The sequence below is a fragment of the Salvelinus alpinus genome, chromosome 11, assembly GCF_045679555.1.
Source record: "Salvelinus alpinus chromosome 11, SLU_Salpinus.1, whole genome shotgun sequence".
NCBI classification, from domain to species: domain Eukaryota; kingdom Metazoa; phylum Chordata; class Actinopteri; order Salmoniformes; family Salmonidae; genus Salvelinus; species Salvelinus alpinus.
This window is the reverse complement of record NC_092096.1, coordinates 3,964,879-3,980,430: the sequence shown is the minus strand read 5'-3', so window position 1 is coordinate 3,980,430 and position 15,552 is coordinate 3,964,879. Positions and strand designations below refer to the sequence as shown.

The window sequence follows — 15,552 nt, the reverse complement described above, 5'->3', positions numbered from 1 at the left end:
CAGCGTTACAGTCATTACCACCTCAACACTCAGAGCAGCGTTACAGTCATTACCACCTCAACACACAGAGCAGCGTTACAGTCATTACCACCTCAACACAGAGCAGCGTTAGTCATTACCACCTCAACACAGAGCAGTGTTACAGTCATTACCACCTCAACACTCAGAGCAGCGTTACAGTCATTACCACCTCAACACTCAGAGCAGCGTTAGTCATTACCACCTCAACACACAGAGCAGTGTTACAGTCATTACCACCTCAACACACAGAGCAGTGTTACAGTCATTACCACCTCAACACTCAGAGCAGCGTTACAGTCATTACCACCTCAACACACAGAGCAGCGTTAGTCATTACCACCTCAACACACAGAGCAGCGTTACAGTCATTACTACCTCAACACAGAGCAGCGTTAGTCACTACCACCTCAACACACAGAGCAGCGTTAGTCATTATCACCTCAACTCACAGAGCAGCGTTACAGTCATTACCACCTCAACACACAGAGCAGCGTTACAGTCATTACCACCTCAACACACAGAGCAGCGTTAGTCATTATCACCTCAACTCACAGAGCAGCGTTAGTCATTACCACCTCAACACACAGAGCAGCGTTACAGTCATTACCACCTCAACACAGAACAGTGTTAGTCATTATCACCTCAACACAGATCAGCGTTAGTCATTACCACCTCAACACAGAGCAGTGTTACAGTCATTACCACCTCAACACACAGAGCAGCGTTACAGTCATTACCACCTCAACACAGAGCAGCGTTAGTCAATACCACCTCAACACAGAGCAGCGTTAGTCATTACCACCTCAACACACAGAGCAGCGTTACAGTCATTACCACCTCAACACAGAGCAGCGTTAGTCATTACCACCTCAACACAGAGCAGCGTTAGTCATTACCACCTCAACACACAGAGCAGCGTTACAGTCATTACCACCTCAACACACAGAGCAGCATTACAGTCATTACCACCTCAACACACAGAGCAGCGTTAGTCATTACCACCTCAACACACAGAGCAGCGTTACAGTCATTACCACCTCAACACAGAGCAGCGTTAGTCATTACCACCTCAACACACAGAGCAGCGTTACAGTCATTACCACCTCAACACAGAGCAGCGTTAGTCATTACCACCTCAACACACAGAGCAGCGTTACAGTCATTACCACCTCAACACAGAGCAGCGTTAGTCATTACCACCTCAACACACAGAGCAGTGTTACAGTCATTACCACCTCAACACAGAGCAGCGTTACAGTCATTACCACCTCAACACTCAGAGCAGCGTTACAGTCATTACCACCTCAACACTCAGAGCAGCGTTACAGTCATTACCACCTCAACACACAGAGCAGCGTTACAGTCATTACCACCTCAACACAGAGCAGCGTTAGTCATTACCACCTCAACACACAGAGCAGTGTTACAGTCATTACCACCTCAACACTCAGAGCAGCGTTACAGTCATTACCACCTCAACACTCAGAGCAGCGTTACAGTCATTACCACCTCAACACTCAGAGCAGCGTTACAGTCATTACCACCTCAACACACAGAGCAGCGTTACAGTCATTACCACCTCAACACAGAGCAGCGTTAGTCATTACCACCTCAACACACAGAGCAGTGTTACAGTCATTACCACCTCAACACTCAGAGCAGCGTTACAGTCATTACCACCTCAACACTCAGAGCAGCGTTAGTCATTACCACCTCAACACACAGAGCAGTGTTACAGTCATTACCACCTCAACACACAGAGCAGTGTTACAGTCATTACCACCTCAACACTCAGAGCAGCGTTACAGTCATTACCACCTCAACACTCAGAGCAGCGTTAGTCATTACCACCTCAACACTCAGAGCAGCGTTACAGTCATTACCACCTCAACACTCAGAGCAGCGTTAACAACATGTAGTAGGTAGGTTGGTTGAGATGAAAGTAAACTAGGGAGGAAATAGAGCAGGATTTCAGGAAATACTGGTTCCTCATATCAAGCCTTTGTTGTGGACCGGTTTGTGAACATACTAGGTGATGGTGGTGAGGTGATGGTGGTGAGGTGATGGTGGTGAGGTGATGGTGGTGAGGTGATGGTGGTGAGGTGATGGTGGTGAGGTGATGGTGGTGAGGTGATGGTGGTGAGGTGATGGTGGTGAGGTGATGGTGGTGAGGTGATGGTGGTGAGGTGATGGTGGTGAGGTGATGGTGGTGAGGTGATGGTGGTGAGGTGATGGTGGTGAGATGATGGTGGTGAGGTGATGGTGGTGAGGTGATGGTGGTGAGGTGATGGTGGTGAGGTGATGGTGGTGAGGTGATGGTGGTGAGGTGATGGTGGTGAGGTGATGGTGGTGAGGTGATGGTGGTGAGGTGATGGTGGTGAGGTGATGGTGGTGAGGTGAAATTATGGTGATAATGGGTAGTTGATTGCGAGTGTGTGTGTAGGTGTGTGTGTGTGTGTAGGTGTGTGTGTAGGTGTGTGTGTAGGTGTGTGTGGTGCTTGGTGTGTGTTGTGTGGTGTGTGTGTGGTGTGTGTGTGTGTGTGTGTGTCCAGTCCTTCTTACCCACGTCCTGCAGCACGATAAGGAACTCATCCTCAGGGAGTCCGTAAGCGTTAGCAGACTCCTCCAGCACCGTATACAGACTCCCACAGGGACAGTACTCCATCACCAGGACCTTGTGACGCGTGTTGGACTGGGACAGGAAATGACATGTTAGTCAGCACCGTATACAGACTCCCACAGGGACAATACTCCATCACCAGGACCTTGTGACGCGTGTTGGACTGGGACAGGAAATGACATGTTAGTCAGCACCGTATACAGACTCCCACAGGGACAGTACTCCATCACCAGGACCTTGTGACGCGTGTTGGACTGGGACAGGAAATGACATGTTAGTCAGCACCGTATACAGACTCCCACAGGGACAGTACTCCATCACCAGGACCTTGTGACGCGTGTTGGACTGGGACAGGAAATGACATGTTAGTCAGCACCGTATACAGACTCCCACAGGGACAGTACTCCATCACCAGGACCTTGTGACGCGTGTTGGACTGGGACAGGAAATGACATGTTAGTCAGCACCGTATACAGACTCCCACAGGGACAATACTCCATCACCAGGACCTTGTGACGCGTGTTGGACTGGGACAGGAAATGACATGTTAGTCAGCACCGTATACAGACTCCCACAGGGACAGTACTCCAACACCTTGTGACGCGTGTTGGACTGGGACAGGAAATGACATGTTAGTCAGCACCGTATACAGACTCCCACAGGGACAGTACTCCATCACCAGGACCTTGTGACGCGTGTTGGACTGGGACAGGAAATGACATGTTAGTCAGCACCGTGTACAGACTCCCACAGGGACAGTACTCCATCACCAGGACCTTGTGACGCGTGTTGGACTGGGACAGGAAATGACATGTTAGTCAGCACCGTATACAGACTCCCACAGGGACAGTACTCCATCACCAGGACCTTGTGACGCGTGTTGGACTGGGACAGGAAATGACATGTTAGTCAGCACCGTATACAGACTCCCACAGGGACAGTACTCCATCACCAGGACCTTGTGACGCGTGTTGGACTGGGACAGGAAATGACATGTTAGTCAGCACCGTATACAGACTCCCACAGGGACAGTACTCCATCACCAGGACCTTGTGATGCGTGTTGGACTGGGACAGGAAATGACATGTTAGTCAGCACCGTATACAGACTCCCACAGGGACAGTACTCCATCACCAGGACCTTGTGACGCGTGTTGGACTGGGACAGGAAATGACATGTTAGTCAGCACCGTATACAGACTCCCACAGGGACAGTACTCCATCACCAGGACCTTGTGACGCGTGTTGGACTGGGACAGGAAATGACATGTTAGTCAGCACCGTATACAGACTCCCACAGGGACAGTACTCCATCACCAGGACCTTGTGACGCGTGTTGGACTGGGACAGGAAATGACATGTTAGTCAGCACCGTATACAGACTCCCACAGGGACAGTACTCCATCACCAGGACCTTGTGACGCGTGTTGGACTGGGACAGGAAATGACATGTTAGTCAGCACCGTATACAGACTCCCACAGGGACAGTACTCCATCACCAGGACCTTGTGACGCGTGTTGGACTGGGACAGGAAATGACATGTTAGTCAGCACCGTATACAGACTCCCACAGGGACAGTACTCCATCACCAGGACCTTGTGACGCGTGTTGGACTGGGACAGGAAATGACATGTTAGTCAGCACCGTATACAGACTCCCACAGGGACAGTACTCCATCACCAGGACCTTTTGACGCGTGTTGGACTGGGACAGGAAATGACATGTTAGTCAGCACCGTATACAGACTCCCACAGGGACAGTACTCCATCACCAGGACCTTGTGACGCGTGTTGGACTGGGACAGGAAATGACATGTTAGTCAGCACCGTATACAGACTCCCACAGGGACAACAGATAGTATATAGTGATAGAGATACCTCCACTAGGTAGTGTTATTCTACAGATAGTATATACTGATACCTCCACTAGGTAGTGTTATTCTACAGATAGTATATACTGATACCTCCACTAGGTAGTGTTATTCTACAGATAGTATATACTGATAGAGATACCTCCACTAGGTAGTGTTATTCTACAGATAGTATATACGGATAGAGATACCTCCACTAGGTAGTGTTATTCTACAGATAGTATATACTGATAGAGATACCTCCACTAGGTAGTGTTATTCTACAGATAGTATATAGAGATACCTCCACTAGGTAGTGTTATTCTACAGATAGTATATACTGATAGAGATATATAACTGACCTCCTCCTCCACAGCGAACAGCTTGACGATGTTCTTATGGTTGAGTTTCTTCAGGACCTCAAACTCTCTCATCTGGACGTCGAGCGGTCGCAGGAAACTGAGGTTGTTGAACACCTTCACCGCATACAGGTCCCCCGTTTTCTGGTGTTACAGAACACAGTATTATATACAGGTCCCCTGTTTTCTGGTGTTACAGAACACAGTATTATATACAGGTCCCCTGTTTTCTGGTGTTACAGAACACAGTATTACATACAGGTCCCCTGTTTTCTGGTGTTACAGAACACAGTATTATATACAGGTCCCCCGTTTTCTGGTGTTACAGAACACAGTATTATATACAGGTGTGTTATCTGGTGTTACAGAACACAGTATTACATACAGGTGTGTTATCTGGTGTTACAGAACACAGTATTACATACAGGTCCCCTGTTTTCTGGTGTTACAGAACACAGTATTATATACAGGTCCCCTGTTTTCTGGTGTTACAGAACACAGTATTACATACAGGTCCCCCGTTTTCTGGTGTTACAGAACACAGTATTACATACAGGTGTGTTATCTGGTGTTACAGAACACAGTATTATATACAGGTCCCCCGTTTTCTGGTGTTACAGAACACAGTATTATATACAGGTCCCCTGTTTTCTGGTGTTACAGAACACAGTATTATATACAGGTCCCCTGTTTTCTGGTGTTACAGAACACAGTATTACATACAGGTCCCCCGTTTTCTGGTGTTACAGAACACAGTATTATATACAGGTCCCCCGTTTTCTGGTGTTACAGAACACAGTATTATATACAGGTGTGTTATCTGGTGTTACAGAACACAGTATTACATACAGGTGTGTTATCTGGTGTTACAGAACACAGTATTACATACAGGTCCCCCGTTTTCTGGTGTTACAGAACACAGTATTATATACAGGTCCCCTGTTTTCTGGTGTTACAGAACACAGTATTACATACAGGTCCCCCGTTTTCTGGTGTTACAGAACACAGTATTACATACAGGTGTGTTATCTGGTGTTACAGAACACAGTATTATATACAGGTCCCCCGTTTTCTGGTGTTACAGAACACAGTATTACATACAGGTGTGTTTTCTGGTGTTACAGAACACAGTATTATATACAGGTCCCCCGTTTTCTGGTGTTACAGAACACAGTATTACATACAGGTGTGTTATCTGGTGTTACAGAACACAGTATTACATACAGGTCCCCCGTTTTCTGGTGTTACAGAACACAGTATTACATACAGGTGTGTTATCTGGTGTTACAGAACACAGTATTATATACAGGTGTGTTTTCAGGTGTTACAGAACACAGTATTACATACAGGTGTGTTTTCAGGTGTTACAGAACACAGTATTACATACAGGTGTGTTTTCTGGTGTTACAGAACACATAGTATTATATACAGGTGTGTGTTCTGGTGTTACAGAACACAGTATTACATACAGGTCCCCCGTTTTCTGGTGTTACAGAACACAGTATTACATACAGGTCCCCCGTTTTCTGGTGTTACAGAACACAGTATTATATACAGGTGTGTGTTCTGGTGTTACAGAACACAGTATTACATACAGGTGTGTTATCTGGTGTTACAGAACACAGTATTACATACAGGTGTGTTATCTGGTGTTACAGAACACAGTATTACATACAGGTGTGTTATCTGGTGTTACAGAACACAGTATTACATACAGGTGTGTTATCTGGTGTTACAGAACACAGTATTACATACAGGTGTGTTATCTGGTGTTACAGAACACAGTATTACATACAGGTGTGTTATCTGGTGTTACAGAACACAGTATTACATACAGGTGTGTTATCTGGTGTTACAGAACACAGTATTACATACAGGTGTGTTATCTGGTGTTACAGAACACAGTATTATATACAGGTGTGTTTTCTGGTGTTACAGAACACAGTATTATATACAGGTCCCCCGTTTTCTGGTGTTACAGAACACAGTATTATATACAGGTGTGTTATCTGGTGTTACAGAACACACAGTATTATATACAGGTGTGTTATCTGGTGTTACAGAACACAGTATTACATACAGGTGTGTTATCTGGTGTTACAGAACACAGTATTACATACAGGTGTGTTTTCTGGTGTTACAGAACACAGTATTACATACAGGTGTGTTATCTGGTGTTACAGAACACAGTATTACATGCAGGTGTGTTATCTGGTGTTACAGAACACACAGTATTATATACAGGTGTGTTATCTGGTGTTACAGAACACAGTATTACATACAGGTGTGTTTTCTGGTGTTACAGAACACAGTATTACATACAGGTCCCCCGTTTTCTGGTGTTACAGAACACAGTATTACATACAGGTCCCCCGTTTTCTGGTGTTACAGAACACAGTATTACATACAGGTCCCCCGTTTTCTGGTGTTACAGAACACAGTATTACATACAGGTGTGTTTTCTGGTGTTACAGAACACAGTATTACATACAGGTGTGTTATCTGGTGTTACAGAACACAGTATTACATACAGGTGTGTTATCTGGTGTTACAGAACACACAGTATTATATACAGGTGTGTTATCTGGTGTTACAGAACACAGTATTACATACAGGTGTGTTTTCTGGTGTTACAGAACACAGTATTACATACAGGTCCCCCGTTTTCTGGTGTTACAGAACACAGTATTACATACAGGTGTGTTTTCTGGTGTTACAGAACACAGTATTACATACAGGTGTGTTTTCTGGTGTTACAGAACACATAGTATTATATACAGGAGTGTTATCTGGTGTTACAGAACACATAGTATTATATACAGGTGTGTTATCAGGTGTTACAGAACACAGTATTACATACAGGTGTGTTTTCTGGTGTTACAGAACACATAGTATTATATACAGGAGTGTTATCTGGTGTTACAGAACACATAGTATTATATACAGGTGTGTTATCAGGTGTTACAGAACACAGTATTATATACAGGTGTGTTATCTGGTGTTACAGAACACAGTATTACATACAGGTGTGTTTTCTGGTGTTACAGAACACATAGTATTATATACAGGAGTGTTATCTGGTGTTACAGAACACATAGTATTATATACAGGTGTGTTATCAGGTGTTACAGAACACAGTATTACATACAGGTGTGTTTTCTGGTGTTACAGAACACAGTATTATATACAGGTGTGTTATCTGGTGTTACAGAACACATAGTATTATATACAGGTGTGTTATCTGGTGTTACAGAACACATAGTATTATATACAGGTGTGTTATCTGGTGTTACAGAACACAGTATTACATACAGGTGTGTTATCTGGTGTTACAGAACACATAGTATTATATACAGGTGTGTTATCTGGTGTTACAGAACACATAGTATTATATACAGGTGTGTTATCAGGTGTTACAGAACACAGTATTACATACAGGTGTGTTTTCTGGTGTTACAGAACACAGTATTATATACAGGTGTGTTATCTGGTGTTACAGAACACAGTATTACATACAGGTGTGTTATTTGGTGTTACAGAACACAGTATTACATACAGGTGTGTTATCTGGTGTTACAGAACACAGTATTACATACAGGTGTGTTATCTGGTGTTACAGAACACAGTATTACATACAGGTGTGTTATCTGGTGTTACAGAACACAGTATTACATACAGGTGTGTTATCTGGTGTTACATTACACAGTATTACATACAGGTGTGTTATCTGGTGTTACAGAACACAGTATTACATACAGGTGTGTTATCAGGTGTTACAGAACACAGTATTACATACAGGTGTGTTATCTGGTGTTACAGAACACAGTATTACATACAGGTGTGTTATCAGGTGTTACAGAACACAGTATTACATACAGGTGTGTTATCTGGTGTTACAGAACACAGTATTATATACAGGTGTGTTATCTGGTGTTACAGAACACATAGTATTATATACAGGTGTGTTATCTGGTGTTACAGAACACACAGTATTATATACAGGTGTGTTATCTGGTGTTACAGAACACAGTATTACATACAGGTGTGTTATCTGGTGTTACAGAACACAGTATTACATACAGGTGTGTTATCTGGTGTTACAGAACACAGTATTACATACAGGTGTGTTATCTGGTGTTACAGAACACAGTATTACATACAGGTGTGTTATCTGGTGTTACAGAACACAGTATTACATACAGGTGTGTTATCAGGTGTTACAGAACACAGTATTACATACAGGTGTGTTATCAGGTGTTACAGAACACAGTATTACATACAGGTGTGTTATCAGGTGTTACAGAACACAGTATTACATACAGGTGTGTTATCTGGTGTTACAGAACACAGTATTATATACAGGTGTGTTATCTGGTGTTACAGAACACAGTATTACATACAGGTGTGTTATCAGGTGTTACAGAACACAGTATTATATACAGGTGTGTTATCTGGTGTTACAGAACACAGTATTATATACAGGTGTGTTATCTGGTGTTACAGAACACAGTATTACATACAGGTGTGTTTTCAGGTGTTACAGAACACAGTATTATATACAGGTGTGTTTTCAGGTGTTACAGGTGTTAGTTCATCTGGGACACAGCCCTAGTAAGACAGTTCATCAGGTCTCATCTGGGACACAGCCCTAGTAAGACAGTCCATCAGGTCTCATCTGGGACACAGCCCTAGTGAGACAGTTCATCAGGGACACTGCCCTAGTGAGACAGTTCATCAGGGACACAGCCCTAGTGAGACAGTTCACCAGGGACACAGCCCTAGTGAGACAGTCCATCAGGGACACTGCCCTAGTGAGACAGTTCATCAGGGACACAGCCCTAGTGAGACAGTCCATCAGGGACACTGCCCTAGTGAGACAGTTCATCAGGGACACTGCCCTAGTGAGACAGTTCATCAGGGACACAGCCCTAGTGAGACAGTTCATCAGGGACACAGCCCTAGTGAGACAGTTAATCTGGGACACAGCCCTAGTGAGACAGTCCATCAGGTCCCATCAGGGACACAGCCCTAGTAAGACAGTTCATCAGGGACACTGCCCTAGTGAGACAGTTAATCTGGGACACAGCCCTAGTGAGACAGTTCATCAGGGACACAGCCCTAGTGAGACAGTTCATCTGGGACACAGCCCTAGTGAGACAGTTCATCAGGGACACTGCCCTAGTGAGACAGTTCATCTGGGACACAGCCCTAGTGAGACAGTCCATCTGGGACACGGCCCTAGTGAGACAGTTCATCTGGGACACAGCCCTAGTGAGACAGTCCACCTCGGACACAGCCCTAGTGAGACAGTTCATCTGGGACACAGCCCTAGTGAGACAGTCCATCTGGGACACAGCCCTAGTGAGACAGTTCATCAGGGACACAGCCCTAGTGAGACAGTCCATCTGGGACACAGCCCATCTGGGACACAGCCCTAGTGAGACAGTCCATCTGGGACACAGTCCATCTGGGACACAGCCCATCTGGGACACAGCCCTAGTGAGACAGTCCATCTGGGACACAGTCCATCTGGGACACAGCCCATCTGGGACACAGCCCTAGTGAGACAGTCCATCTGGGACACAGTCCATCTGGGACACAGCCCTAGTGAGACAGTCCATCTGGGACACAGCCCTAGTGAGACAGTTCATCAGGGACACAGCCCTAGTGAGACAGTCCATCTGGGACACAGCCCTAGTGAGACAGTCCATCTGGGACACAGCCCTAGTGAGACAGTCCATCTGGGACACAGCCCTAGTGAGACAGTCCATCTGGGACACAGCCCTAGTGAGACAGTTCATCAGGACCCATCTGGGACACAGCCCTAGTAAGACAGTACATCAGGGACACAGCCCTAGTGAGACAGTCCATCAGGGACACAGCCCTAGTGAGACAGTTCATCAGGACCCATCTGGGACACAGCCCTAGTAAGACAGTCCATCAGGGACACAGCCCTAGTGAGACAGTTCATCAGGGACACAGCCCTAGTGAGACAGTTCATCTGGGACACAGCCCCTAGTGAGACAGTTCATCTGGGACACAGCCCCTAGTGAGACAGTTCATCTGGGACACAGCCCTAGTGAGACAGTCCATCTGGGACACAGCCCTAGTGAGACAGTCCATCTGGGACACAGCCCTAGTGAGACAGTTCATCAGGGACACAGCCCTAGTGAGACAGTTCATCTGGGACACAGCCCCTAGTGAGACAGTTCATCTGGGACACAGCCCTAGTGAGACAGTCCATCTGGGACACAGCCCTAGTGAGACAGTTCATCAGGGACACAGCCCTAGTGAGACAGTCCATCAGGGACACAGCCCTAGTGAGACAGTCCATCAGGGACACAGCCCTAGTGAGACAGTTCATCAGGGACACAGCCCTAGTGAGACAGTTCATCAGGGACACAGCCCTAGTGAGACAGTCCATCAGGGACACAGCCCTAGTGAGACAGTCCATCAGGGACACAGCCCTAGTGAGACAGTTCATCAGGGACACAGCCCTAGTGAGACAGTCCATCAGGGACACAGCCCTAGTGAGACAGTTCATCAGGGACACAGCCCTAGTGAGACAGTCCATCAGGGACACAGCCCTAGTGAGACAGTCCATCAGGGACACAGCCCTAGTGAGACAGTTCATCTGGTGCCATACATGTTCATTCTGTCAGAATCAAACAGACAGAACCAAACACAAAGACGTGTCCAGACCCATCCTGATAAGAACCAAACACAAAGACGTGTCCAGACCCATCCTGATATGTGTTGGCATCCTCCCTCTAGTCTAGAGAGACCTGGGAAAGCCCCTGTGGAGACAGAAGGGAAAGCCCCTGTGGAGACAGAAGGGAAAGCCCCTGTGGAGACAGAAGGGAAAGCCCCTGTGGAGACAGAAGGGTTACCACGCTAGCTGAGACTGATATGGCTGAGCAGACAACGATAACCCTCTGTGACATGAACAGTTGGTGAAACGTCTCAAAATGGCTAGTTAGTGAGACAACAGACCGTGAACAACAGAACTAGGTGGGGAGAGACTGCCGAGACGCTAGGTGGGGAGAGACTGCCGAGACGCTAGGTGGGGAGAGACTGCCGAGACGCTAGGCGGGGAGAGACTGCCGAGACGCTAGGCGGGGAGAGACTGCCGAGACGCTAGGCGGGGAGAGACTGCCGAGACGCTAGGTGGGGAGAGACTGCCGAGACGCTAGGTGGGGAGAGACTGCCGAGACGCCTGGTGGGGAGAGACTGCCGAGACGCTAGGTGGGGAGAGACTGCCGAGACGCCTGGTGGGGAGAGACTGCCGAGACGCCTGGTGGGGAGAGACTGCCGAGACGCTAGGCGGGGAGAGACTGCCGAGACGCTAGGTGGGGAGAGACTGCCGAGACGCTAGGTGGGGAGAGACTGCCGAGACGCTAGGTGGGGAGAGACTGCCGAGACGCCAGGTGGGGAGAGACTGCCGAGACGCTAGGTGGGGAGAGACTGCCGAGACGCCTGGTGGGGAGAGACTGCCGAGACGCCTGGTGGGGAGAGACTGCCGAGACGCCTGGTGGGGAGAGACTGCCGAGACGCTAGGTGGGGAGAGACTGCCGAGACGCCTGGTGGGGAGAGACTGCCGAGACGCCAGGTGGGGAGAGACTGCCGAGACGCTAGGTGGGGAGAGACTGCCGAGACGCCAGGTGGGGAGAGACTGCCGAGACGCCTGGTGGGGAGAGACTGCCGAGACGCTAGGTGGGGAGAGACTGCCGAGACGCTAGGTGGGGAGAAACTGCCGAGACGCTAGGTGGGGAGAGACTGCCGAGACGCCTGGTGGGGAGAGACTGCCGAGACGCCTGGTGGGGAGAGACTGCCGAGACGCCTGGTGGGGAGAGACTGCCGAGACGCCTGGTGGGGAGAGACTGCCGAGACGCCAGGTGGGGGGAGACTGCCGAGACGCCAGGTGGGGGGAGACTGCCGAGACGCCTGGTGGGGAGAGACTGCCGAGACGCCTGGTGGGGAGAGACTGCCGAGACGCCTGGTGGGGAGAGACTGCCGAGACGCCTGGTGGGGAGAGACTGCCGAGACGCCTGGTGGGGAGAGACTGCCGAGACGCCTGGTGGGGAGAGACTGCCGAGACGCTTAGTGGGGAGAGACTGCCGAGACGCTAGGTGGGGAGAGACTGCCGAGACGCCTGGTGGGGAGAGACTGCCGAGACGCCTGGTGGGGAGAGACTGCCGAGACGCTTAGTGGGGAGAGACTGCCGAGACGCTAGGTGGGGAGAGACTGCCGAGACGCCTGGTGGGGAGAGACTGCCGAGACGCCTGGTGGGGAGAGACTGCCGAGACGCCTGGTGGGGAGAGACTGCCGAGACGCCAGGTGGGGGGAGACTGCCGAGACGCTAGGTGGGGAGAGACTGCCGAGACGCCTGGTGGGGAGAGACTGCCGAGACGCCTGGTGGGGAGAGACTGCCGAGACGCCTGGTGGGGAGAGACTGCCGAGACGCCTGGTGGGGAGAGACTGCCGAGACGCCTGGTGGGGAGAGACTGCCGAGACGCTTAGTGGGGAGAGACTGCCGAGACGCCTGGTGGGGAGAGACTGCCGAGACGCCTGGTGGGGAGAGACTGCCGAGACGCTTAGTGGGGAGAGACTGCCGAGACGCTAGGTGGGGAGAGACTGCCGAGACGCCAGGTGGGGAGAGACTGCCGAGACGCCAGGTGGGGAGAGACTGCCGAGACGCTTAGTGGGGAGAGACTGCCGAGACGCCTGGTGGGGAGAGACTGCCGAGACGCCTGGTGGGGAGAGACTGCTGAGACGCTAGGTGGGGAGAGACTGCCGAGACGCCTGGTGGGGGGAGACTGCCGAGACGCTTAGTGGGGGGAGAGACTGCCGAGACGCCTGGTGGGGAGAGACTGCCGAGACGCTTAGTGGGGGGAGACTGCCGAGACGCTTAGTGGGGGGAGACTGCCGAGACGCTAGGTGGGGAGAGACTGCCGAGACGCTAGGTGGGGAGAGACTGCCGAGACGCCAGGTGGGGAGAGACTGCCGAGACGCTTAGTGGGGAGAGACTGCCGAGACGCTAGGTGGGGAGAGACTGCCGAGACGCTAGGTGGGGAGAGACTGCCGAGACGCTTAGTGGGGGGAGACTGCCGAGACGCTAGGTGGGGAGAGACTGCCGAGACGCTAGGTGGGGAGAGACTGCCGAGACGCTTAGTGGGGAGAGACTGCCGAGACGCTAGGTGGGGAGAGACTGCCGAGACGCTTAGTGGGGGGAGACTGCCGAGACGCTTAGTGGGGGGAGACTGCCGAGACGCTTAGTGGGGGGAGACTGCCGAGACGCTAGGTGGGGAGAGACTGCCGAGACGCTAGGTGGGGAGAGACTGCCGAGACGCTTAGTGGGGAGAGACTGCCGAGACGCTAGGTGGGGAGAGACTGCCGAGACGCTTAGTGGGGAGAGACTGCCGAGACGCTAGGTGGGGAGAGACTGCCGAGACGCTAGGTGGGGAGAGACTGCCGAGACGCTAGGTGGGGAGAGACTGCCGAGACGCTAGGTGGGGGGAGACTGCCGAGACGCTAGGTGGGGGGAGACTGCCGAGACGCTAGGTGGGGGGAGACTGCCGAGACGCTAGGTGGGGAGAGACTGCCGAGACGCTAGGTGGGGAGAGACTGCCGAGACGCTTAGTGGGGAGAGACTGCCGAGACGCTAGGTGGGGAGAGACTGCCGAGACGCCAGGTGGGGAGAGACTGCCGAGACGCTAGGTGGGGAGAGACTGCCGAGACGCTAGGTGGGGGGAGACTGCCGAGACGCTAGGTGGGGAGAGACTGCCGAGACGCTAGGTGGGGGGAGACTGCCGAGACGCTAGGTGGGGAGAGACTGCCGAGACGCTTAGTGGGGGGAGACTGCCGAGACGCTTAGTGGGGGGAGACTGCCGAGACGCTTAGTGGGGGGAGAGACTGCCGAGACGCTTAGTGGGGGGAGACTGCCGAGACGCTAGGTGGGGGGAGACTGCCGAGACGCTAGGTGGGGAGAGACTGCCGAGACGCCTGGTGGGGAGAGACTGCCGAGACGCCTGGTGGGGAGAGACTGCCGAGACGCTAGGTGGGGAGAGACTGCCGAGACGCCTGGTGGGGAGAGACTGCCGAGACGCCTGGTGGGGAGAGACTGCCGAGACGCTAGGTGGGGAGAGACTGCCGAGACGCTTAGTGGGGGGAGACTGCCGAGACGCTTAGTGGGGGGAGAGACTGCCGAGACGCTTAGTGGGGGGAGACTGCCGAGACGCTAGGTGGGGGGAGACTGCCGAGACGCTAGGTGGGGAGAGACTGCCGAGACGCCTGGTGGGGAGAGACTGCCGAGACGCTAGGTGGGGAGAGACTGCCGAGACGCCTGGTGGGGAGAGACTGCCGAGACGCCTGGTGGGGAGAGACTGCCGAGACGCTAGGTGGGGAGAGACTGCCGAGACGCTAGGTGGGGAGAGACTGCCGAGACGCTTAGTGGGGGGAGAGACTGCCGAGACGCTTAGTGGGGAGAGACTGCCGAGACGCCAGGTGGGGAGAGACTGCCGAGACGCTAGGTGGGGAGAGACTGCCGAGACGCTAGGTGGGGAGAGACTGCCGAGACGCCAGGTGGGGAGAGACTGCCGAGACGCTAGGTGGGGAGAGACTGCCGAGACGCTAGGTGGGGAGAGACTGCCGAGACGCCAGGTGGGGAGAGACTGCCGAGACGCTTAGTGGGGGGAGAGACTGCC

General features: G+C 50.9%; 1 protein-coding gene across 2 annotated transcripts in view; it reads right to left on the bottom strand.

Annotated features, from left to right (window-relative positions):
* Positions 1-15,552, bottom strand: part of tbk1 (TANK-binding kinase 1) — an 86,058-nt gene that overhangs the window by 61,937 nt on the left and 8,569 nt on the right. For both annotated transcript variants that reach the window (XM_071331540.1, XM_071331539.1), the window contains exons 3-4: positions 4,853-4,993; positions 2,584-2,713 (exon numbers count right to left, since the gene is read on the bottom strand). In XM_071331540.1, coding sequence (XP_071187641.1) covers positions 2,584-2,713; positions 4,853-4,993 — 271 coding nt within the window. The remainder of the gene's footprint in view (positions 1-2,583; positions 2,714-4,852; positions 4,994-15,552) is intronic.